The sequence below is a fragment of the Strigops habroptila genome, chromosome 3 (assembly GCF_004027225.2).
Source record: "Strigops habroptila isolate Jane chromosome 3, bStrHab1.2.pri, whole genome shotgun sequence".
Classification (NCBI taxonomy): domain Eukaryota; kingdom Metazoa; phylum Chordata; class Aves; order Psittaciformes; family Psittacidae; genus Strigops; species Strigops habroptila.
In genome coordinates this window covers 67,589,211-67,616,180 of record NC_044279.2, presented here as the reverse complement: position 1 = coordinate 67,616,180, position 26,970 = coordinate 67,589,211, and the positions used below count along the sequence as shown (strand labels likewise).

At 39.4% G+C, this 26,970-nt stretch overlaps 1 protein-coding gene across 5 annotated transcripts in view; it reads right to left on the bottom strand.

Moving 5' to 3' along the window:
- The window catches only part of FGD4 (FYVE, RhoGEF and PH domain containing 4), a 105,578-nt gene that overhangs the window by 19,563 nt on the left and 59,045 nt on the right, over positions 1-26,970 (bottom strand). For all 5 annotated transcript variants that reach the window (XM_030479558.1, XM_030479559.1, XM_030479561.1 and 2 more), the window contains exons 2-4: positions 16,033-16,197; positions 8,839-9,019; positions 5,323-5,809 (exon numbers count right to left, since the gene is read on the bottom strand). In XM_030479558.1, the coding sequence (XP_030335418.1) occupies positions 5,323-5,809; positions 8,839-9,019; positions 16,033-16,197 (833 nt within the window). The remainder of the gene's footprint in view (positions 1-5,322; positions 5,810-8,838; positions 9,020-16,032; positions 16,198-26,970) is intronic.

Below are 26,970 nucleotides of genomic sequence, written 5' to 3'. Positions count from 1 at the left end.
AAGAATCTTTTATGTGAGTAAAAAAATACACACCACGGATGATGTATCTTTTAATAAGAACAGTAGCATGTTCTTATTCCAGCATGAAACACCCGCCTACAGGGTTAAATCAGTGCAAAAAGAACACAAAACTGTATTGCTACTTCTATTTTAGGGACGCCCTCAGTATCCTACTCCACCATCTGGAGATTTGCCCACATTACATGAACTCCCAGCTGGGGTTTCTGCTCCTAGCTCCAACCTCCTCCCTAATCATTCACCCACTTCAGTGTCTCATGCAGTACCCTGTCTATAAAAAGCACCTGGTGTCCACAAGGTCACTCCAGCTTGAAAACAATAGGTCCCAGGCTATTTTGCTAGTAGTGGCATCCACCTCCTGTGGAGCTTTTCTTGATGGAAGTGGCAGCTGCTTGTCCTGAGCACATGGGGTGAACTGGGACCAGATGCATGAGTGGGCACACAGGTCCTGGCGGCACCATACTACACAGTACAGCACATTTGGTGGAAAGACTCCCCAATTGCTCAAAGCCAGTGCTGCAGCTGGCATATGCGCATATGTGTATATATAATATATATGCATTTAGTTCCTGCTTTCAGGGAATTCATCTGCAGCCATCCCAGCTCTGCTGCAGCACACACCACACTATGCTGCACCTTTACCCCCAGCTGCCCACCCAGCCCTCCTTGAAGCAGGCATGCAGGAACAAGCTATGGGCTCAGGGCATGCAGACTCCAAGAAGGGGCTCAACTTCTGCAGACCTGAATTTGGCTATTCCAGGCAGAGGAAGCAACTCTTACAACATAATTTGGAAATAAATCCTGAACGGTATTTGTGACAGTGAGAATGACAGAGCCATTCGTTATTAGAGCTGTTCAACAAAACAGTCTTGAAAAACCTTGTAGAGGTAATGGAGGAATAATTCTTAAAGAAAAAAAAATTAAAAAACATGGAAAACATGAAGTTAGTATTCAGCTTTTGAGAACTTCAATGCTTTCCCCTAGAGAACTACTGTATCAAATCTAATAATTAACACTAAAAGGGAATTTTAATACTCAAGTTACAAGTTAAGCTTTATTTTCACAGGATATAACCATAAATCCACACTTCTCTTCACAAGTAGGATAAAATAATAGAAATTAAAGATATGGACACATTTTTTTTCTGGAAAGTTTTATGTTTCCCTCCTATGATTTCTTTATACTTTCAGTGTATCAGTATTTATATTGGTTTCCTTGCTGTTAACAAAAACCACTTCGACAAAAATTCACTACAAGGTGTATGTGGACATATCCTCTATCACTTCATCAAAACTTCTCAATGATTTCTGGGAACATTTCAAACTTCCATGACAATCTGTAATGCATGGCAACTCAATGCATAAGCCAAAGAGAAATGGCTACTGTGCTACATTCAGAATGTTCAGATTAGAGGTATATCATTTTAACTGTTCATCAAAATATCAGAAACGAAATAGCAGTAGGTACATCAGGCAGGACTGTAAACTTGTATCTCTATATGGATGCTTACAGTAAGTACTTTACCCGGGCCTAGTTATGTATTCTGTATGAAACTGCACATCCTTAGAATCATTAAATTTCTGTGGATGCTTCACAAATTCCAACAAGTAATTTTTACCTAAATTGTTCTTGAACTCTGAAATGAAGAAGTAGTATGAAAAATGCTGCTGAGAGTATGAACTGTTTGTAGCTGTGTTCATATTTCCAAACATTGCTTTTTCCATTGACCTAAAGTTGCAAAAATTATGCTAATGTAAAGCAGCCTTTACATAAACCTAAATTCCAATATAGCTGTAACTTATTCAAACCAACCAGGAACTGTCTCCTATCAAGAAAACGATACATACCAACATGACAGTGATGCTGTATATGATTCAATCCTATTTAGGTGCAGCCCTTGTCCCAAGAGCTTTGCAGTAAGATGTTAAGCAACACAGGGTAAGAGATGTAGAGTATGAACAAATATCATTCAAACTATGTTGTGCTTGTTTGTTTGTAATGCCGAGTTTGGTCTAAAGTAACAAAGTGAGTTTTTCTTTTCTAAAACCATTCATGTCACAGCTGCTTCATGACCCAAACAAAAGCTTTCTTCCCTAAGTATTAGGAATATAAATGTAAATTTCTGGAAGAATTTAAGATTTCCTTTAATCTCTCGAGTCCTCAGTTTCTGAAATCAAGGAAAGCACTATATTTTGCAAGACCTGCAATGAAAATCCTGAATGACACCATCACCTTCTGGAATATTAGCTCTATACAACAGCCCATTGCACAAATGATACGTGAGTTTCTTGCAGAGCAACCAAGAAAAGAAGTAAAGATCTTGGTATCCCTAAAGAAGCAGCTCTTCTCAAGAGGATGTATGTATTTATATTGGGTGCTAAAGACACAGCTTTGTTTTACTGTTTCTAAAGATGACCATAAAATTGTAGAACCAGTAGGAAGTTGGCAAAACCTCTCAAAATGTTGCAACAGTAAAAAGTTTATTGGTAGGAAATTAACTTTGCAACAAAGTGTCACCCTAATTAAATCAAAACTTGACCTTACCTTTAGAAATATACCACCTCCACTAGGTTTTGCATCTGAAATACCAGAGCCCAGAACCATTGAAAGAAAACATTGAGCAAGGGCTTCATGAAAGATGCGCAATGGATTCTTCTCCATCTGTGGCATGCCTGCAGTCTATATCCCTGTTTCCTACCAGTCTCACAACAAACACCGAAGCATTTGTCTCCTTGTCTTCAGTTAGCTCTAGCAGCAGATTTCTCACAAGATGTTACTCAGGAAGTTAACTGACTGGGTTCTTATACTATTCAGCCTCCACATTTTCGGCGGACTAAATTTTATGACAGAAGGTGCTTCTGCTGCAAGGCAGGAAACTTTTTACTTCTAATTGTCTTTTTACTTGTGATACTTGTGGCTTGTGACTTTCAAATTAATTCAGTAAACACGAGAAATAAAGCATGTTCTGGTAGTTTGGGGAAAATGTTTCAGAACACTGCCAAATTTAAGATGTTTTGTCTCAGCTTTTCCAGAACCTACAATACTCTGACTTTAGTCAGATCTACAGTGATAAGGGAGTGGGGGAAAACAGTTGTAAGAGCAACACTATTTCAAAATAAACTTTCTTTTCCAAGTCTAAAAAGTACTTTCTGCTCTGGTTTTGCATCTTTCCCCAATTTAATTCACCATTTCCAGCAGGGGACTTAGTTTATTCCCACTGTATGTGTATGTGTTTACAAAGATATAGCACCACTTTTTTTTTCCTCTTCTCTGAATTAGGAAATATGGCATGCAAGAGATAAGATGCTTCACATTGGTATCAAAATATATATATATCAGATGCATAATTTAAAGTTTGTCTATGACTCATGCATCTGCTCATATTGCTTTTACTCAACTGTACTAACACTTGCTTAATTAAGCAGGTCAGAAGAGTGCTGTTAGTCTGTGCAGTGCAACTTCAGCTGGACTGCATCCCAGTTTCAAGATTCTTTACTGAAAAAGTGGGCGCTCAGCAAAATCACAGACTGTCTAAATGCTTTTACTTCTTCCATATTCCTGCTTGGATGCACAAACAGCTTAAAGCTTTACCAAACCTCTCCTGTTCCTCATCACCTTCTCCCTATTACAGACAGAGTGACAGCAGCTACTTAGACCTCCACAGGGCTGATTTCAAACTATAGGTTGCACTAATCCAAACTAAATCAGTGTGATTTTGTAAAGCGTGACCCTTAGATCAGTCTGTGGTAGACACACTTCATCTCTCTAGACTAAAGGGGATGTCCTTGTATCACAAGTAAGCTTGTATCTCAGGAAGTGCTGCTGTGACCCAGTTCAGTTTTACAGATTCAGCTCTCCACCAACGCTGACTTAAGAGTCTTCCTGCATGAGTTTGTATTGTTTGGGGTTTTCACTCCTCAAGCACCAGCAAACAATACACCTAGTAGCAGTCACATTAAACCTCACTATTTTACTCCTGGTCAGCGTAGGACAGGTCACACGTTTTGGTCCCAGCAGCTCAAAGACAGATTTTGATGAGATTGCTGCCATTAGCATTTGCCCAGTTCCTTCCTGTACTTTACAACAGGACTGCCTCCCATTTCTGCTTTTTCCTGAAAATACTGCCAACCCCTTATTGCGTGACTTGGATTCAAGCTTAACATTGTTGCCCACAGAGCATTCAGCATGCCTTTATAGGCATGGAGAGGGGAAACAGGCATTACTGAACACGAGATAAAAACATGAGAGGAATGACAAGTTAAAGGTGCCTTGGGCTGTGACCAGTCTTATTTTTAGGTGGAAATCATAGCATTCATTCATTACTGGCAAAAGCAACTCCTAAAACAAAGAAGAAAGCCCACACAACCCATCATCTTGTCATTTTCTGGGATACTTTATCCTATAATACATGAGAATTTGAGGCCCACCTTTCCCACACACAGAAATTATCCTCAAGTGTGTAGGTATGTGACCCCTAGCTAACCAAACTCAAGGGCTTGAAGAGGTTGGTAGTTAACTGATGCAGGTGACCTCCTGACAAGCAGTGATGAGCTTTATCAGTGCTCAGCTGTTTGGCTCTCAGGTGAAGAGGAAGGCCAGAAGGGTCCTGCTCAGTACCATTGTCCCATCATGACTTACACAGGGCACGGATGGACCAGAACTGTTAATGATGTTCACCGGCCACCAATGCTTCAGTATGAGAAGACAAACTGCTTAATCAAACTTTCAGAAGTGGAAATATGCACAATTTTTCAGCAATTAATTTCCCAAGGCAGATTTTCTTCCACCCACTTACTTCCCTTAATTATTTAAAACCTTCCTTACAAGTAAGCTCAAATTCATCATGATATATGTTCTCCTTATTAACAAGGCATATCTTTCTTATATTCTGAACCTTGTGTCTATCTGATACTGAGCAGACTGCCACTGCCTTTTCAGCTTTTACTTGACGACTACCCTAGTTTAAGGATTCACACAGTAGTTCTGCTCTCTCACTGTAGTTTACTACACATGGAATTTTGGTTTATAGACACCATTAACAAGTCCCTTGTAGTATGGCACAGCTGAGGCATAGTGATAAACATGTACACCCATTTCAGTTTGAGGTTTTTTTAAAAAACCTCAGATAGCTAATGGGGAAGGCAAGCAAAACTTTTATTTCCTGTCTTTTTTCAGAGGAAAAATAACTAGAAGATTTTCAGCTTTCTGGCTTGCTCTTGGAAGCTTATTTTTTGTAAATAAAAACCTAGAGAAAATACACACAGTAATAATACAGCAAGAACAGAAGATTCTTTTTCTTGTTACCTTTGTTTCTACAGGTTGATCTTGCTTACTGATTTCCTCAGTTGGTTCTTCCTTCACGTTAGTATTAATTTCTAGAGTTTCATTTTCAGATGGGAGCAGTGTATCACTGCTTGGAGTCCTGTAGCAGCTGTTAAGCATCTGTCCTTCACAGGCAGTTATACTTCGCAGTGACTCTCTGGAAGCACTTTCTCTTTCCCCATTTATCAAGCTGCTGTTGATGGCATTATCTGGAACCGGGGTGGTCACAGCAGATTCACGATCTGGTAACCTCCTGTCCTCATCTTCCAGCTGGTCTTGTGCTACTACTCCATTGGCTGTGTGTATTTGTGCAACCTGAGTTTTGTCAGTATTACCATTTCCCTGTTTTTGTAGTGGGTGCTGGGTGGGGAGTTTTGGCTGAGGTGGTGGTGTTAACCCATATCTTCCTTGAGATTTAGAAATGTGAAGAACAGAGGAATCTTTCTTCAAATCACTAGGATTTAATGAGCTAAAAACACCAAACAAATAAAACATAGATGAGAGAAAAGATAAACATGGCGTTACAGAAAATCCCTGGTATGCGGAGTAGAAGAGTTGCACCATATAACAAATCCTCCCAACCCCTTTTTTCTGTGCTAGTATTAGGAAGTTCAGGCTATTGAGACTTGAACTACATTATTCCATTAACACACACACAAACATTCATCTCTTACTGGAAACTCAGAGTGCCATCCATATCGATTCACTACATCCTCACGTGTCTTGAATCTCCTTTGTAAAATGGAAGGCAGTAAGATCAGCTTCATGTGACAGTCAAGGGAACTGAGGCACTGAGACATGAAGCAAAGTGTCCCAGAAGATTATTGGCAGAAATGTAGAAAGACTCACAGTCTCTCAAGTCTCCGTCCAATGCTTAAATTAACAAACAGCCTGTTCCCTAATTACCCTTTAATTACACAAAATGCATGAAAAACGTCCAAGAACATTTAGTATCCCTTTCCTTAGTTCAGCGTAATTCAGGAAGAGCTTTGAATTCTTATCCCGTTTCTTCCACCAGTTTCCTTATTTAGCAGTGTCCTTTTATCTTACTGCATCTTTCCCAAGTTTTTTTTTTTCCTTCCATATTTCACCTCCACTTTAAACATATTTTATCCCTGTTCATACCTTTAACCATCTCCGTCTCTCATTTATTTTTGAGATTTTGAATTTTAGGCTGGTGTAAGTGGTAGCCTACTGTGTAAAAGTGCCTGCCTTCATTATAATTAAAAAAAAAAAAAAAAAAAATCATTGGAATCAAAACAAAACCTATACATTTTTGCCTTTAAGTACATTTAACAAGCCATATTCAACTTGCAAAACAATAGTGTGACTGTCCTCTAACATATTGTTCCTCGTATGGACCATTAATTTTTGAAAAGATGAAGACTGTTTATAAACTCTACATTTACTCCTTATAGGACAGTTATGACAAATATTATAAAACATATTCTACATGTCCATATTCAGAGCTCAAAAAATATCTTATACCAGGTTCATCTGCTTCTGTCATATAAGGAAAAAAACTAAGTCAGTTTCCCTTTAGTTATGTAAAGATCATGCCTCTTAAAAAAAATAAGCTTAACTCCAAGATTGAAAAGCATAAATTAATTCTACTGCCTGCACACAGCAAAGAGGTTCAATTAACTTTCTGCCATACCTACATGTTTATGGGCTACACAGACCAATGAAAGTAAGTTATCATAATTGATAATCAGTTTGCAGTTCATGAACATGCTATCTAGTCATTTGAGGACCAATTATTTAAAGTGAAGTTCACCTTCACGGAAGACACATTTTGTGAGCTTAGCTCATTTAAAAAACAGGAATTGCTTCCACAGCCACAGCAGGATATTCCAGAACTCAGCATGCTAATTATGGAAGTTTCTCATAAGCAGAGATCACAGAGTTGAGGAGAATTTAATCATTGGACACATATGATTGGGTGTACTTAATGGATGATGTTAGCCAAAAAACGATTCAGCTTCCCGGAGTCCCCAAACCAAAATGTCCCTACTTGTAAAAGTCTACAAATAAGGCAGTTTTCCTTGCTTTCTTTATCACTTCCTTTAATTGCGCAATATTGAAAAGGTTCCTGTACAATGCAGCAAGCACGTCAGGAGGAAGAAATGTAGTGCTCACTGGTGTAAGGCACAATCAACCTGAGAATTTTCCTTTCAGAAAGGGTAAAATTACATTTCTAAGGATTCTACAGTGTTAAAAACACTTATGTGATGCTTTGGAGGAAGACTATGAAACAAAGTGATAACAGGACTAGAGACCTGTGCTAGAAGAATTCACAGGACCTCAGGTGCTACAGTAATTTCTTTTTCCCATATTTGAGCAGCTGTCATGACAGAGTACAATTAAGTCCCTGATTAATGACAGAAGAAGCTCTGAAATTATTTCTATTCCACTAGACGAATGTATTTTTGCAATGCTCAGTTGCTTCTGTATAAAGGATTAAATTTCCCTCATCTTGAGGGGAAATTCTTTCAAGGAAAGCCTTAATACTCTGGCTCCTCAGAAGGACATGCTGTTACACATCGTGCATTCATTCCCATAGGGGTCGTCCCGTCAGAACATAAGTATCCTGAGGAAACACGAGAAAGCCACGTCCAAAACCTGCAAGGCTCAACTGTCACCGGACTGTTTCTTGAGCTGTACCTCTGTTGTGGGCTTCCTGGAAAGTCGCTCTCTTTATATCGGGCGGATATATTAGGAACTTCAGTTGCTTTTAATGCTTGCCACATACAGCTAATTAAAGGCACACAAGTAACACTTTTGTGAAAGCTGAGTTCCCTGTGGCTCATGTTTTCCAAAGCTTCAAATGTTTCCCGTAAGAGGCAGTATCAAAACTCAAGAACACCAAGCTAATCCACCAAAATCACCAACTACAAAGCAGTTTAGAGAATGTATGCCACACCAATACAAACAACTTGTACAGTTCACCCTCTTCACATGAATGATCTGAATAGCTTGACACAGTATAAAAGAAAAAAATTTGGATTTCAGGTTTTTCTGTTTGCTTCTAAAAGTAAATATTTTTTTCTGCAAGAACAAAACAATTTAAGATTAGCTCCAATGTTTCATTCTAAAACCAGCAGTTATTTCAAATTGCTGACATTTTTCAGGATGTTTTAAAAATGCCCCAAGTTAGCTCGTTTGGTGGTTTTTTGTTTGTTTCTTGGTTTTTGGTGGGTTTTGTTTGTTTTGTTTTGTTTTTTGGGAGGGGCTCGTTTGGTTTGGTTTTTTTTGTTTGTTTGTTTTTTCAGAAAAATTAAGACTAGAATACTATCACCTTATGAAAAAGCACAGCTTGTACAGGTCAAACATACAATTGGCTCACATCATTTCAAAACACGTGCAGTTTTGCCATCAACTCCTCTGGCAGTGATGGGTTTGAGCACCACCACAGTACCAGTGCTCTTCCTCACAGGTTTAAGTTCCAACAATCCACACACAACAGAGTTACAAACCAATTCAAATTCTATCACATACCTGCCTCCCTCAAAACGATTGATGAGATCTGATACTTTACTGGACTTTTCCTTTGTGACACCAGAAACAGTGGTGGGCGTCTCTTCCTCCATTCTTGGTTTCTGATTTGATAAAGCTTTATGCCTAGGGGTTTGGTATGTAACAGGTGACACCTTCTGAAGATGAACTGGCTTTGGAGGCACTGCAAACAACAACAATAATCGATAACTCATGAACAGTGTCTTTGAACTGTCAGAACACATATGAGATTTCTGCATAGGAACATATAACAGTAGTGAAGAAAAGATGGCCTTGGCTTTATTTAACCTTAAAGTTGCTTTACGAATACAGGGACTTCATACAGGGTTTTTATGCTCTGTCTGGTATCAGGCATCTTGTTATATTTCTTGGATAAAAGACAAACCATATGCTACCTTAACAAGCTAGAAAATTAAGGGGATTTTGTGTTTGTTTGGGTTTTTTTAATAGTGTACTGCAGCAAACCCATATATGGCCTCCATAAATGCAGGTTTTCTCATAAAAACCAATTAAGCATAATCAAAGGATCTAGTTGTGCTGTGGACCTCAAGAGAGAGATTTAAATTGCTGCCCCAAAACTCTTGTGCTTTCATTCTCTACCTTCTCCCTCATGACCTCATTAATAATAGTCAGTTGAAAAAGTATTTGCCTTTGACTTTGAGCTTTCTTTACTCAATGAACCTTTGTCTATTTATACTCCTGAAAACCTGCTCCCATGAAAATATGGTTTTTTATTCTTGTTTTTTCCCCATCCCTACCATAAGCCCTCCTAATTAAGTTGTTAATGATCAGCCACTGTTTAATACAGCAGTGACTAAAGCATGAAAGACAAGGTGACATATAAAGCAACTGAAGTCACAAGTGCTGAGGATCTTTAACTTTTATCCCTTTAAGCAATGTTGCAGCATTAGTGGGCAGCAAAAGCACTTCACAGACTTGGCCTAGATGTGTTACATTATCAGAGCAGTGCACCTCTGGCTCCATCAAAAAGAGAAACTTAATGGAAAGCTCCTTAATTCCCAAGAATAAGGGAATTAAGAAAGAACTCTGTTCTTTCCCATACAAACTCCCAAAACATATTGTGAGGAGAAATGAAAGTATTTGATCTGAAATTGAAAAAATAAAAAAAATAAATAGACTATATCTGGCCTTTAATAAAAGACAGGCATAAATCAGCACGAGTCAGGGCTTGGCCACCTCTCCACAGGTACCACAGTCCAGTGTGCCACAGGCTCCATCCCTCCAGTAACTACACAGACCTGCCAGGGAGCAAACATGAAGGGAAAGAGAACAGGAATCAGCATTAGGAATCACTCTGGTGCAACTCTTGTGGTAGAAAAGTAAGTACTAATACAGGATACACTATAAGTGGATGTGAAAAAGTCACCCATATTCCTCACATTGCTGACTCTAGTTTAGGTTACTGACCTTACCTTGGAAAACCTGCGCACCACAGACATTAGCTTAAAATCCCATCAACTGATATTTGAAAGTGCTGTTGAAAAAATTCTTGCAAATATACTATCATAGACTGTGATAAACTTGAAGGAACACATGATTAAAGGCGACTTTCCATCTCTAGCTTGCATTAAATTTATAGGAGGTAACATTTATCTGTGCTTTCAATAACCTTATTGCACGTAAGTGGGACTGTAATGATTGCTGTGGTCTGAAAAGTACCATGTGGGACTCTATTAAGAAATTAATATACCACAAAAAGCTTTAGATTTCAACCATATCAACTACACTGCTGATAAATGAAATTATCAGAGGGAGAAGGAAGAGAACTACTGTAGATCAGATGCTTTTACTATGTGTATCTGTATTTTTGGTTCTTTTAAGCTTGATCTTATATTTAACACAAGCAAAAAAGGAAGTTTGGGGAAGGATGCAGTGCAGAAAGGATGACTTAAAAGAATGCAATTTTCAAATAGTTACAATGCATGAAACAAGCAGAATATTAAACTGTATAACTGCTTGAGCTTCTGTAGTCACGAAAGCCCCTTCTGAGAAGCCGCATACATTTGCTCAGCTGCAGCTGCAGTGCAGTGGAGCAGCTTTCCCTATATTTCCTCTTCCCAGGGAGTTCAGAGAAAGTCTGGCAGAATTAGGCCAATGAGCATCAGATAGTTGTCCAAGTGCTGAATAGGTTGCTATGCTGACAAAGATGATGGGACAGCTGAAAAAGGCAACAAAAGCAGGCTGGGAAAAAGCAGGACACATAATTGAGCATAGGCACTGCCATTCCCTCGGGGAGGACATGGAAGGGGAAGCTGGGTGGATTTACTGACCAGCACTACACTAGCTTGTAGGAACACTTCTTGATCTTGCAATGGATTTTGTACAGCCTGCGGTCCTGTGAGTTCTCTTATTTAATGGACTCATACATCTCTTCGATTCTTCTGTACATCTCATAAAATGTTAATATCCTCACAAGGATATATTAAGACTACTAAACTGGAGGGAATTAATGTCTACTGATAAAGCAGAAGGAATTAGTTGGAAGCTATTTTTACACTGGATCCACTGGGACAAAAATAAAATTCTAGGACATTCCGTGGAGGTGTTGCACACTTTTGCAGCTATTACTGAGAAACCCCCAGCTTAGCAGTACTACAGTAGGGCAAACACAAGGAACCTCTGATCAAATTGCACAATCCCAGTATATTGAAAATCCCTGTAATATCTTCAGAGGAGAACCACAAACCAAACAGCAACACTAATTAATACAAGCTATTTCTTCTTTACTCTTTATGACTATCTAACAGTCAACATTTCCCCTAATCAGCTGCTGCTGTAGCTACTGTAAGTTTTAGAAATAGAGCAATGGGAAAAGGACAGTCACAAGATCAATAGAAAGAAAAGAATCAGTAGGGTTAAAAAAACCAAGAAAAAACAAAAAAAAAACCCAACAAAACAAACCTTCCTGTAAGGTCAACCTTGTTAACAGGGATTATGGAAAAGAAATTCTATTAATTCTCCCCTCAACGTACCTCTGTAGTGCTTTGTTTTAATCAGATTATTTCTCAATGTGCACACAGCAAAGATCTTAAAGAAAAAAGAAAAAAAAAGAAAAAAAAAAGGAAAAAAGACTGGCCCATTGTAATACCCTGCATAATACAGAGCTCTGTTTCAGTCTATAAATACTCTTGTCTCTATACTGTAGAATTTTGAGCTCATTAGGAGATATGAACTGCACACTCTGCCTAAAGAAAGCCCGTCAGTATACTCAGGTAGCTGCTACTGCATAATGCTATCCAAAATACTTAATCAAGATTTGAGCTGTGATGCCTAATCGTGCACTACACTTTGTACATGTACGTAGGGAAATGGAAGGTAATGCTACAAATGGCTGAAAAGGTGCAACCACCTTTGCTGACTCCAAAGCATATTAGCAAAGATCATTTATCTCTTCTCTTAGAAAGTATAATGTGTTCAATCTCCCTCTACACATTTAACTCCTGCTGGTCACAAATGCTGATACGCTTTGATTCAATGAAAATACACAGTTGAAAATTCCTGTAGTAAGCAACTACAACTCTGATGGCTGAGTCATGCTTCAGCACCTCCTTGCATGCTCCATCACCTTCAGGAAGATCAAATGAGCACAGCTGGATAGATACCAAAGATTTACATTCGCAAGAATGGTACTAAGTTCCCTCAGCAGAAAGAGGGGAAAACTTATCTCCTCTTTAGGGTGTACATTTCCACGTTGTTTTTTTATCACATCAGAACAAGTATCTTCAAATAATGTATTAAGAAAGACTAATAATGATCAGATGTGCTTTGTTCCTTCATTCGTCTTCTTGTGAGAGATAGCATTTAGGATTTTGCAGTTTTGTTGATAAAAGAGAAATTGTTACAGTTTTCTTAAAGTACCACTGAGATTGGAGAAATCTAGCTAGAAATAGCTCTCAGTTTTAGCTCAAATCACCTTTAATCGTAGAAGTTTCATTTGCCAAAGAAGTACAGTCTATATCTCAGATCTCTAAAAGGCCTTTCAATTTTTCTAGACCCAGGCCACTGAGTACCTTCAAGACCACAGGCTGCATTATAATTGAGAAAGAAGGGCAGGACTGATGTTAAGCAGTAGACAGTCAGCTACAAATGACTGCTGAAGTCTGTATGTTGAATGCTTTGTGTCCATACCATTTCACAGTAGCACAAACCAGGCTGTCTTCTGGAGTGGAAAATTATTTCCAACCCAAACAAAAATGTCTCTTCAGCCTCAGCAGGAGATTCACAAGTACTCCTAAGCACTCATTAGGAAAATTTAAATGAGCAACTGACGCGCAGTCTTGAACTGACAAGACACTTCACTGCTTTGAAGAAGTGTTGACATTTCAACATATTTTCCATCCTACAATAAAACCATCTGGAACAGACAACAATTTCAGTGTCCAGTATTTAGTAATTGGGCATCATATAAAACTCATGCAAGAGTTTGAAACAGCAGGGAATAGAAAAAACTAGGAAAAAAACCTAGTCAATTTGTAGATGTCCTCTACATCCATTCTGATATTGCTAGGTTAAGATTGCTGCCCATGTATTTGCAGTTAAGGGCAAATTCAAAATTACCTAACAATTTGCTTCATCTGTTGTGCATCATATTTGCTTTGGAACTCAGTAGTGTATTTTGCTATTTCCACTTACTACCTCCAGTCAGGATTAGTTCACTTTATCAGAGAATGGACTGCATTGATGAAAAGGTGAACCACTGTGTTTCACAGCTGGTACGGACTGTGACTGCTTTTCTCCAAAGTCTCGTATCTTTGCTTAACATCCTTATTGACATTCAGTCAGTTTCAGGATTTGTCTCAAATTTACATGTATCAAACTGTATTCAACACATAAATCCGACATATGAATTGCCAAATTATTGGTGGAAGGAATTATTGTGGAACAAATATTGCTCTTTTACTGTGTATCACACAGCTAGCTATTTTGCTCCTTGAAATGCTAGGGAAAAACCAAGAAAATTAACAGAAAGAATTTTGTACTGGATTCTGTACAGAAAGTTATTCACTTGATCTAGATACCCTGAGTGACCCTGTTCCCAAATATTAAAACTACTTCTCAGAGGCCAAGTACAGACAAAAGGTTCAGAGTCCAGGGTTCACTTCAAGTGCAAGATTTTGTACATTTTTCCTCTACATTAAAGCTTTATTTTCTCTATTAAAGCTGAGTTTACTAAAAATAGCTGTACCCCACTTGTAACACAACCTCAAAGTCATCTTTATATTTCTCATTTTAATTACATACATTCTGGTAGGTTAGATGAAGGTCATTTTGCAGTTAGTTCAACAACCAAATACACTGTCATTACAATTCAGGTCTGTCATCTTGTTTCCTCTCACTACGAAAGGACGCTTAGTTATTTGCATGACTAGAACCAGTTAGAAAAACACTTTCTGCTACTATAAACCAAAAATGTTTCTGTACCTGTACATGAAAAGCTCTTAAACCAATAAACTAGAACAATTTCGTTCACTTGCATTGTCTGGGCTCCTAAATGCCTATCTTATTCATTCTGTTTTGTTTTGCTTCAACTAAATAAAAAAGCCAAAAATATATACTATATAATTTCAGTATGATGCACATATTTAATAGAAATAAATGGAGAAAGACATAGGCCCATCAACAAAGCAGACACAAAATACTATTTACAACAGTATTACTGAATATAATCTACACAGCTGCATTTCTTAGACTACAACACTGGCAATGCCACATTTTATAGCAAGCAATGTTGACAAACACAGAAGTCATGGCTAGGAAAGCGCAACAACAGCTGTGTAACTACTTGAATGAATAGGGTTCAATAATATCCAACTCCTAATTTATCTAACAGCTAATATTTATAATAAGTGGGCTGGCTTTGTTTTTGAAAGGCTTAAAATCTTTTTATTGAGTGCCCATTTGTTTATCCATTAACAGATTCCTAAAATATTTTTCTTAGAAAGAATACATGTTCTCTTGTTAACTTAGCTGCAGAGAACACATTTCAGAGACCTAGAAACTGGTGCAGAAAAGACTACTCAGATAAGTAAAGTTTACATATGACTGATAAAAACATCTTAGTTTAGTGAGCAATACTGGCAAAAGTTCTGTAAAAACAAACACCACAAAATCTACAGCTTTATTTTGCTTTCTAAGTAAATAAAACTTTCTTGACACCCCAATAAATTTCTTCCCCTCCTTAACTCTAAAATGAACTGATGCAAAATTCTTCAAGATACATTTTCCCATTAAGTGATACACAGATTGTTAAATCTATTACATGATAACTCTACATGATTCCAGCTTCTATACATGATTTAAACGTAATCTAGTTTTCTATAAGTAATTCTAGTTTCTGTCATATCAGTCACATCCAGTTCACTGAGCAGGATCATAGTCTTGTTCTTTTTTTAACTTTTGAGAAGAGTGAAATTCCTATTGCATGTCACACCTAAAAGACATCAGTCCAGACTTGCTTTCAATCCAAGATTTCCAGAACATACTGACTTTGTTGTGATCAACCTCAGCAGAATCATCAATATTACTGAGAAGACCAAATAAAAAATTATTTTAGATTTAGATATCTAAAGTCAAGATGTAGATGGACCTATGCAGCTTTTAAAAATCAAGATGCCATTTATGGACAGAAAGAAGGGAAATCTGTTTCTCTTCTGCAGATATTATTGGTCAGCTTTTCCAGCACAAAGTTCCCATCTTTTCACATACTCCCAGCAGAAGGGCCCTTCTCAAGCTCCAGTAGAACCTCAAAGGTCCTGAATATCTTCCCCACCACCACCAGCAGCCTGCCAAACACTCCCATTCAAAGATAGTACAAAAACCTCCCAGCTCACATAGAGTAATCCTTTCGAAAGATAAGCCCTGGCAACAGTTTAATACCAGCAAGCGGTTTGCACATGTCCTTCCATCTCTACCTACTAGACCCATGTGCTCGTAACACATTAGTAAGTCCAACCTTCCTTCTTAGAACCTTTTTCATGAAAATGTTATCAGAAATTACAGATTCATAAAGCATTTGTGGAACATCTGTATTTCATTAACAAGCATTTACCCCACTATTTTCTTTCTGACAAATACAGTTCTTTCAAGGTGCTCTATTTCTCTCAAAGTCTGAGATGAAGAACAACTTCCCTAACAAAAATGTTTGAAGCTACTTACCTTGCGGCTTTGGATTTGAAGCTGATCGTGGGTACTGCTTGACTGGCACACTTCCATTTATTCCCTGAGGCGCTTCATTGTGCACATTCTGCTCAACTGGCCTGGTTGTGCCACCAGCTGTATAAGGTCCAGACAATGTTAAAGACTTTGGACAGATGCTGCTGCCTGAAAAACAAATATATACAAAAACCCCAAGAGTTAGACACAGGATTAAATATAAGATAGAATGACTATGAACCATTTAAGTGCTAACATTTTTCTACAGAGAAAATAAGAATACTTGTCTTTCCTTTAAGAGTGTCTCATCCTAAAAACATGCTTTGCCTTTTGTTGAAACTTATTATCTTGTTTAAAACTTGAAGAGCTGGATATAAAAGAAGACTTCCACCATAACTAGCCTAAACTTTTCTATAGAAAGATTACAATATCTAATAGACTTTTCCCTATTTGAATTGTCAATGTGCTTGTTCAATAGAACTATAGCAAAATCAGCATTTGTGTTCAGTAATTCTATTTCTGTAGTACGTGTTCACAAAATGCTATAGATTCAAAAAGTTTATTTTACTACAGAAGGTAGCATCCAAAATTAGCTAAATGTGTTGCAACTTTTTTGTAAGAAAGGGCTCCTATTGTAAGTGTTAAAAAAAAAAAAAAAAAAAGGAGCAAAGCATAAAACCAGCCAACTCTGCTACTTCATTTCTTCCTAACAGAATAGAATTCACTATGCTGCTATTGGTAAAAAAGCTGGAAGAAAAGATAAAGCAAAACATATTAAAAAACGTAAAACAAAAAAATATTCAAACAATGAAAACGGCAATAAAAGCATTTAATAGAATGTGATTACACAAGCCTAAACCGTGAACTTTTGTTCTGGGGTGTGAAAGCAATTGGTTCTGTAAACACAATAAAAACCTTGAAAAAATAATATTAAGAACCTTGAGATCTCACTTAGGTCAATATTTATTGATCTCTGAATCAAAAAAAACCACAACTTTTTTTGTGGGGAGAAGCAAGGGAAAGGAGGAAAGCCCATTTATCATTTACTGCAGTGTTGCCATAATTTTTTTCATTTTTAACAAAATGATTTAGGGTAGAGCTTGGATACTTCAATTTACTGTTACTGTTTGCCATCATTTTACTTTGCTTGCTTGTACTAGTAGAAATGCAAGCATGAGTGGGGTTTTCTTTGCATGTTTCCAAAAAAAGCAAACCCAAAACCCACTCAACCATTTCATAAGGTGATCCTCTGATATCTTCTGAACAACAACTGGTCTGCAGAATCTAGACCCTCTGATCTAATCTCTCTCTCCTCATGGCAAAATCCATCATATCAAGCCATTCCTAGCAACAGCCAACCCTGCCCTTAAAACAGCAGTGGAAAGAAACACCATAGTTGCTCCATGCTGCTGAAAGATTCTTCAACGTTTTGTGGATTCCAACAATGTTTTCAAGTATTTTTTTTCCTCTATTTCTTAGAAGCTTATTTTTCCTTTTAAGCCTTGAAGCAGCCCTACAACAAGAAGCTGGTCCCAGAATGATGTGAATAACCTAACGAGGCCCACCACATACGGAAGCTTCTCAGACAGTTGTGATCCTAGGCAGAAATTCCTCAGCTCTGTTTCCTTGGGTATCACTCCATACACGAGAAGTTGTATTGTACTACAGTAGTGGGAGCTCTGTCTCACACCATTCCTCAATGCCTAAAAAGCTGCCTTAAGTCTTCCTTGTCTCCATCAAAGAGATGGAGGTCAGAACAGAAACCTATTTTACACGCACAACTTTATCAAGGCACTTAGTCCTGCTTAAGGTTATCACTCATGATCACTTAAAGCCAAGGCAGACGCAGAATTGCTGCTGAGAACAGGCAGCTCTGTGGTCTGCCGCTCCTCCTCCCTCCTCATCACCATCTGCTCCAGCTTCTGCTTCTGGCTACTCCTTCCCCTATGCCAGCACCAGCGTTTGTTCAACCACACAGTCAGATAAGCAGCAGAAATTATGCAGTTGAAACCTGGAGTACATTTTAGATTGGTTTGACCTCATGGCTGCCCCAGCACTACTGCTGACACAAGGGGACAAGAGAGTTCCTCTCAGCAGCAGCCTTTACTTAGATTGGCCTGAAGCAGTCATTTAAACACAACCCCAGTCCCTCAAGCAGATGGGATTCAGATTTGGATTCTATTTGGTTTACACATGCACAAGCACAACTTTAATACAAAGTTGAGCAAAACCAGGAACAGCTGAAAATAGACCTTTAATGCAAAAACATTAGGCTGCCTTAAGCATTGATTTTGTTGTCAGCATCACATGGCCTCCACTAGATTGGTTAATATTAGTTGCATTCAGTGGGCAAAAGCCATTTTGTAAAGCTTGTCCACTGTAAAACAAAACAGTGACACAGGCAATAGAAAAGATTGCTTCTCTGTAGCAGGCTCTTTTGCAACTGCTTATGGAAAGCAAAAGCTCCAAGATGTGTTCTGACCCAAGGTGGGCTCTGGCTTCGCACATGAACAATTCAGCACGGGGTGGGTGCATGGAAACAGAATGTCTTCAAATTCATTAGTGTTGTACAAGCCATTACACAAATTATTCACCCTGTTTGGAAGCCATGTTTGCCAGAGATGGACACGGAAGTGGTAGATGCTCCATCCCTGGCAGTGTCCAAGGCCAGGCTGGACAGAGCCTTGGGCAACATGGTCTAGTGTGAGGTGTCCCTGCCCGTGGCAGAGGGATTGGAACTAGATGACCTTAGGGTCCTTTCCAACCCTAACTAGTCTATGATTCTATGCTACAGACATTTAACCTGTATTTCAAACTAGTAATTCTGTTAATCATGTCACATCCTCAAGCCATGTGTTTTGAAGAGTAATATAGCCAGCTATATTGAACAGCTTGCTTTATATATAAAGCTGGGATGGAAAAAGGTAATGGAAATCTAGCCACACTATACTTCTATACAAAATTGAGTAGTCAAAAATCTCTGGATAAAAAGCACCCTTTAATATCCCTGGATATCTGAGTCCTGGTTTCTAGCCAGTGAAAGATAATACCTTCCGGATGATGCAGACAAGAAGATTGCAGCAGAAATACAGGAATTCTCACCACGGGCTTCTATCAAGTGTATTGTATGCATGTGTATTATAACAAAAGCCCAAAACATGTAGCTTTCAGCACATTACAAAAATATCAAATACTTGCTCTACAATGCAGCATGCATTTCAGTAGGGCTGCTCAATTCCATCCATTTAAGTAAGCAGTAACATAGTCGACCTTTTAGAAATACAGTTGTTACCCTGTAAGTACAACTTAAAATCCCTTTAGGTATGCAATAGGTCAGACATGCTGCAAAAACCTGCAGCTTTTACTGGGCATGCCATTGTGATTATTTCTGACCTGATAAAAGAAACACTTGCATATTTCTGCTATTCCTACACATTCTAAGAACTGAGAAATTTTACTTGAAATCAGAAATGCAATGCACAACAAAATACTATCCACCAGTTACTGTGCTTGCTAGGACATGATTAATACCACCTCTTATAATCTAAGATGATTAAATACACTGAAGAGGAAAGAAAAGTGTGAAAATATTTAAGAAAATTTAAATTTGGGGGTGGCTAGAACATAAGTGATAAAGAGGAGGTAATAAATAACTAAGAGAAAAGAGAAATAAACACTGTAAATTTGATAAGCACTTAATTATTTTGCTTATCATCTGCAAGGAAATGAGCAGCTAGAATGCTTGCAAACATGCTTGCATCTGCAAGAAAGTTTGAAGCTAGGTGATGCATAATCTATTTCTTTCAGAGCATCCTAATTAGAAATAACTTGGAGCTATGAACATTTAGATAAACATAATCAGTCAGCCTGAAATGCCAGTAACATGAAAAATGGCTTATTTATATTCACAAAAGGTTAAACTACTGTTTTACTATTGGATAGGTCCTCCATCAGCAGTTCCATAACCTTCAGAAAGACAATCTCAACACCATTAGGTCTTCTGTTATATTCATTTTCAGTCCTGAAAGGAAGAAGATGGCAACCCAGTCAGAGGTCCCTCATAAACACGTAGCTGTCCAGGCACCTGGCTGTAGTGAGTACCAGAGCCTGTTGGTGATGTTAAATGGTGGCTGTGTAAGATGTCAGCAGGTTGATGATTTGCTCTGCATGGTGGCAGAGCTACGGGAAGAGGCGGAACGGCTAAGGAGCGTAAGGGAATCTGAGGAGGAGATTGACTGGCGGACCTGCAATCTACCATCACTGAGTGAAGCAAGCCAGCCACCTGAAACAAAAGAACTTCAGGATCCCCTACCTTCTTGCCATCAGGCAGGTGGAAGGGACCTAGGAAACGGGAGGTTGGAATCGGGTTACACCTCAGAGTAGACGGCATATAACCCCCCAGCTCACATCACCTTCCCAAGTACCCCTCTACAACAGATTCGAGGCCCTGGTACTTCAAGATCAAGAAAGTGAGGAAGATGAGAAGGGATCATCCAGGTCAGAAGAGTTCCCACAGAAAAGTCGGAGAACACCTTGTATTACAACCAGCTCTACTAGGAAAAAAAATAAAGAAGAGTGGTTATGATTGGTGACTCTACCCTGAGAGGAACAAAGAGCCTGATATGGCAACCTGACCTGACTCACAGAGAATTCTGCTGCCTCCCTGGGGCCAGGGTAAGGGACTTCACCAGAAAACTCACCCATCCCGTACGGCCCTGTGACTACTATCCTCTATTAGTCTTCCAGGTGGGCAATGAGGAAATCTCTTAAAGAAGCCTAAGGGGACTCAAAAAGGACTTTAGGGAGTTGAGGTGACTGGTTCAGGGTTCGGGAGCCCAAGTAGTGTTCTCATCCCTCCTGACAGTCCAATCAACAACAATGGTTACATCAGAAAAATGTCACTAATTAATTCCTGGTCCCATGACTGGTGTCAGCGTCAGAATTCTGGGGGTTTTGACTATGGGTCAGTTTACACGGCACCAGGCCTGCTGGTGGCAGATGGTGTATGCCTGTCCCAATGGGGGAAAATGTGTGTTCTTCACTGGGTTGGAAAATGTCTAGATGGCCGAGACCAAAGAGTGGTGGTAAATGGCATAGCATCTAGTTGGCGGCCGGTCACTGGTGGTGTCTCTCAGGGCTCGGTGTTAGGGCCAATATTGTTTAATATCTTCACTGATGATCTGGATGAGGGATTAAGTGCACCCTCAGTAAATTTGCGGACGACACCAACTTGGGTGGGAGAGTTGATCTGCTGAAGGATATGAAGGCTCTGCAGAGGGATCTGGACAGGCTGGATTGATGGGCTGTGGCCAATGGTATGAGGTTCAACAAGTCAAAGTGCTGGGTCCTGCATTTGGACCACAACAACCCCATGCAACGCTACAGGCTTGGGGAAGAGTGGCTGGAAAGCTGCCGGGCAGAAAAGGACCTGGGGGTGCTGATTGATGGAGCTGAACATGAGCAGCTTGTGCCTAGGCAGCCAAGAAGGCCAACAGCATCCTGGCCTGGATCAGCAATAGTGTGGCCAGCAGGGCCAGGGCAGTGATCATTCCCCTAGGCACCAGTACTAGGCATTGGTGAGGCTGCACCTTGAATCTTGTGTTCAGTTCTAGGCCCCTCACTGCAAGAGACACATTGAGGTGCTGGAGCAGGTCCAAAGAAGGGCAACAGAGCTGGTGAAGGGTCTGGAGCATAAGTGTGATGAAGAGCAGCTGAGGGAACTGGGGTTATTTAGCTAGGAGAAGGCTGAGGGGGGAACTTATCGCTCTATACAACTACCTGAAAGGAGGATGGAGAGAGGAGGTGGCTGATCTCTCTTCCCAAGTAACAAGCGATAAGACAAGAGGAAATGGCCTCAAGCTGCACCAGGGGAGGTTTAGATAAGATATTAGGAAAAATTTCTTCACAGAGAGGGTGATCAGGCATTGGAACAGGCTGCCCAGGGAAGTGGTGGAATCACCATCCCTGGAAGTGATCAAAAATTGTAGATGAGGCCCTTACCAACATGGTTTAGCGGTGGACTTGGCAGCCCTGGGGTAATGGTTGGACCTGATGATCTTAGAGGTCTTTTCCAACCTAGTTGATTCTATGATTCCACAATTCCTAGAATTACAAAACAAATAGCTTTTTTTTTTTTTTTTTCCTCCCTTCCTTACTTTCGTTTCATTGTTCCTTTCATTTCCTCACTTTCATAACATTTATTGCATGGAGAAAATAAAACAAGTAAATATGGTAGGTATAAATTGTCAACAGCAAAAAGTGTATTGCTCTTTTAGCTCCATGATCCCTGTGAATGCACTCACAACATCTGATGGTGAAGTTAAACAGATGAAATAATGCTGAACTTAAAACTGGCAGGCCAAAACACTTGCTACACAATACTTGCTAAGAACTAGAAAATACTCAACTACATGGTAGATATGATACCTTAACATTGTAACACAGAGCAGAGGTGTGGTATGCATATTTGTGGTCCAAATTGTGGTATGTATAACACTGAGTATGTGAACTACTTGCAACAGTACACAGAGCAGTAATACAGAAAGAGAACTGAAACAAACTTCAGCTAGTTTAACCATGCACAATACACAGAAAATATTCTAAAAGGAGAAACAACTTTGACTTCTGAAATCATTTAATTTCTAATAAACTAAGGTGGGTTATGCAGAGTGTTGGTGATAGAACCCAATTCCAAGTAGATATGTAACCATAGCTGCTGGATTTAATATGAGACATTACTGCACTGGTCTGGTGTGCGGGTATTCACAAGAATCAAGCATTCAATGTTGCCTTTCCTATGTCGTGTCATTTTTCAGTTGTTCTGGTTGAAAGAAACCATGTATCTTTCCCATAGTAACTTTCATTTTTAGACTGAAATACAGCTTATAGTAACTGCTTCTAAAGAGCTACAGTTTGCCAAGATCTGGATAGCACCGCATTTAAATTAGTTATGTGCTTCAAGATTATGAAGCCTAAGCTTTAACAGGAAGCAATGAAATATTAACAAAATAAGATTTATCAATAATCTCTTGATCTCTGTCTCAGTAGAGTGTGTATCATGCAAGGTAAAGGAGTGACTGGTGAATTTCACATTCACTACAAATCTCCTGACAATACTGGCTACAGGCAGACTCAGTGTGCCTTAGTCTGTTGCCCTGTCTGGCTGCAATCTTTGTTCTTTTGACTCTGATCTAATAGTTATTTCCATGCAAGCAGATCTGCACATCTGCTGTGAGTCTTATTAAAATGAGTAAATCAGTAATTAATGGGATTATCTTTCAACATTTGTCTAAATTTTGGATTAGCACAATATGCCCTGCTGGTGCTGTTCCAGTACAATATAAAGCATTGTACAGGACCTTCAAATGGCTTATTCTCCAGACTGAGCCCCAAAACCTATTTCCTTAGGAGTAACTATGTTTTCTCCAAGCAACATGCACTGATTACAGTATGCTCCTCATCAGAGAGGGCACATTCTGGAGTCAGGAATATGGAGACACACATGAGGAAAGGAAAGACAAAGCAAGTAAAATAACCACCTTCAACATGTGGAGTCTTTGAAATCAAAGTTAATTTGATAGAAGTCCAAGTGGTATATACTACAAATGTTAACTAGTTGTGCAAAATAGAACAGAAAAAGGAACAGTGGGCAGCTTTTTAAAACTGTATTAAAAAGGCACAGTTCTGATCCTTCTGAGAACAAGCTCCCCCCTACAGTCACCATCTTCTACATCTTTCCCCTACTGGGCCACTGTTTTCATACTGTCATCTACAGTCCAGCAGTGCCACTAATCACCCAATTTTCAGAGGCAACTAGTGGTGAAATTGATACTGTGATACCTCAGTGTTAGGGGAGCTGAAGGGCTGCTGATGACCAGAGGGGTGGATTTACAAAGCACTGCTTGCCACGCAGGTGGTGGAGGCTGCAAGTCATGAAAATAATCGTGACAATCTTACTCCTGGCCATTGTTGCTGTGGCTGTCTACTCTTACCTCTTCCTCCATTGCAGGGAGTGAAGGCGGAAACCCTTCAGGCTTCCTACTGACTAAGCAGCTGCTTCAGCTGGCAGGACCCCCAGTAACTTGTTGCTGCTGCTCCCCCTACCACAGGGCAGCAGGGCTGCTGGCGGGAGCAGGCAGAAGTACCCAGTGTAGTAGCTGAAGCACACCAGTGTCTCCCTTGACTGGAAAACACTGATTTCAAATAGGCTGCCAATGCACAGCTTGTGGTTTGGAAGTAGTAGCTTATGACTGAGGTCCTCTGCCAAAAACCCAAAAACACAGCATCTTTTACACTAAAGTTATTATGAGTCACCTACGCTCTTGCATATTGGGACGATGGCTTTGCCGATGGTGGTCATTCATCAGCTAGTTAATGAATAATGGAGGTTTCTTATATGAACAGAGACAAGCAACATTCAAGCCACATCTCCAGAAAAGCATATGACTGAAGGGAAAGCTCTGAGTACGAGGAGTTCTGTTTACAGGAACCAAGCACCGCTCTTTCACAGGCTTAGTTCCTGTATTACAACACATTCCCTCAAATCCTTATTTTCACTTTGGCCTTTGAACATGTATTATCAAGCCCAAAGTTGAAAAAGAACACACACAATAGTGTCCTTTTACTTTTAGAGACTTTTCATGGCTTGTTTTTCATAAAATAATGTCAATATCTCTTTCAGTAGTTGTGGACCATATTTTTTTCTTTCTTTTTATTAAGTCTATATACAAGACTTAAGGGTGACCACAGTTCCTGACCCTACAAGTCATGTACCACAAGCTTCATGTAGTTAAGAGCCCCAAAGTTAACTCACGAAAAAACCCAAACGACCCACAAACCTAAAAATATTGAGAGACAAAAAGGGTACAGTAAGTAGCAACAGCTTCATCGCTCCAGGATAAGGCAGTGTAAATTAATCCTGTAACCAAAGTCAGCTACCTGGCTGTAACCATTTCATTTCTACACTGGTAACTTCAGGTAATTCCCACCTCCTTGTCAGCACAGCCTTTTGCCAGTGCTATAACACATGGAGACAACTTTCAGCTCAGGAACTGCTTCTCAGATGGCTGTATTTCACAAAGTTACAGCAGTGTCCTGACTATGTACGTCAATCTCTTAAGCTGTTGTGATCATCGGAACATTGGTGAGCCTTGTATCCAAGGGTCACTTCCTCTCCTCCACACCTCAGAAGCTATTTACAGCTTCCTACACACTTGATGAATGAAGGGGTTGAGTAAGGTTTGTGTGGCTTTCCTGAGCTCCTACTGCATTAATAGCCATTCTGATTAGGAACCTGGCACAAGAAAAAATGAACAGGATGTACCTCCACCGAGTTCTCCCCAAGCTATTATTCCCTTTTAGTTTTCCATATAGACCTGCGTGAGGTGAGCCCCTCAACTATTATTTTACTTAACACTGTGTTTTTTCACTGAATTTTTAGTTGACACCAGCATACAGCAATCATCATTTTCTAAATGTCCCGAGCTCCTATTTACTGAATAAGACACCCAATTTGTATAAGCAGATTCACTGATCACAGAAAAATCACTTGTCTGAGTAAGGGTTGTGGCACTGAGCCCTATGTGTTTCTCTTGCTTTATTCATCAAGTCTTAAGATGATTTTTCTTCCTGTTATCATGTGCAAGATGATAAACAGCATAACACCATGCTGGGCAGCACAGTCTAACTTCGTATTAAGGAGCACACCCACACTACTGGGATCACATGAAGGAAAAATTCAGCTGACCTCTCCTTCCTTAATTGATAAGCTGTTATGAAATAACAGTGTGGTTAAATTTTTAGACAAATACTAACAGGTTTTAAAAAAAAATAAATTATAAATTTGATCTAACTACAAATGTCACCATTTTGCTCAGTATACACTGCTCAGAAGACTAACAAGTTAGTCACTGACATTTTCATCTTCTACTCTGCCCAGTTATCTTGCAGTTATTTCATATTCACCTCAAGAGCTATTTTAGAAAACATTCATATGCTTTGAGACATGAAATCAGCTACTTCTGTTGATAAAAGGACTAAGAGAAAGAAACTTTAGAAACAGGATGCTAAAAAACCCCAACCAAACAAACCCTCCCCCAAAATAAACAAAACCCAAAAACAACCAAACCCCAAACAACCCCACACATACAGACCCAAGGGGGAGGGAGGGAAAGGGAGAGGAAATCTAATTACAGAGACTTGAAACTGTAACAGATCTATTATATCAGAAGATCTGAGCAGAAGTTGCATAAATATAAATTACTTGAAGGCTATCAGTGTGTAAAGATATAAATACATAATATAATATATCCAAAATGCAGAACAGACAAAAATCCAAACAGAAGTCAAATCTTCAATACCAGCCAATAAAACTACTGCTGATAGATGGAAACCGCTTCCCACATCCAACTGCTGAGGCAGTCTCTGTGTCCTGCCAGCATCTGACAACCCGAAGCCCATCCAGCAGCCAGCTGTCATGAACACGTGTTATTCCACCCACTCCCCCCCTCCTCCTGGCCGCGTGCTCCCACCACTTTCTGTGTATCAGCACTGGCATGCATCTAGCCCCAGAATGCAGTCTGGGAAAGTTAAGCCATCAAAAATGTAACCCCGCCGAAGACACAAAGGAGCCAGTTTCACACATTTGTTCACCTTAGATGCACTGGAGTTCGAGCAGGGATGCAAACTTATTCATGGGGAAAGGAAGACAAAACTCTCCTTCCAGAAGCAAGCAGCTATTAGATAACATTAATTCTGATGAAACACTTCAGTGGGGCTAGAGCAAACAGTGAGTGTGGGAGGGGAATTAAAATCAGAAAACGATTCTCTAAAAATGTGTGGCTTGAAATTTGAAGTAATATGCCCTAATTAAAGAACAGGCTGCAGGGTGTTAACTGCAGAATAGCATCACAACAGGCTACCAGGCACTACTCTGCGTTATGT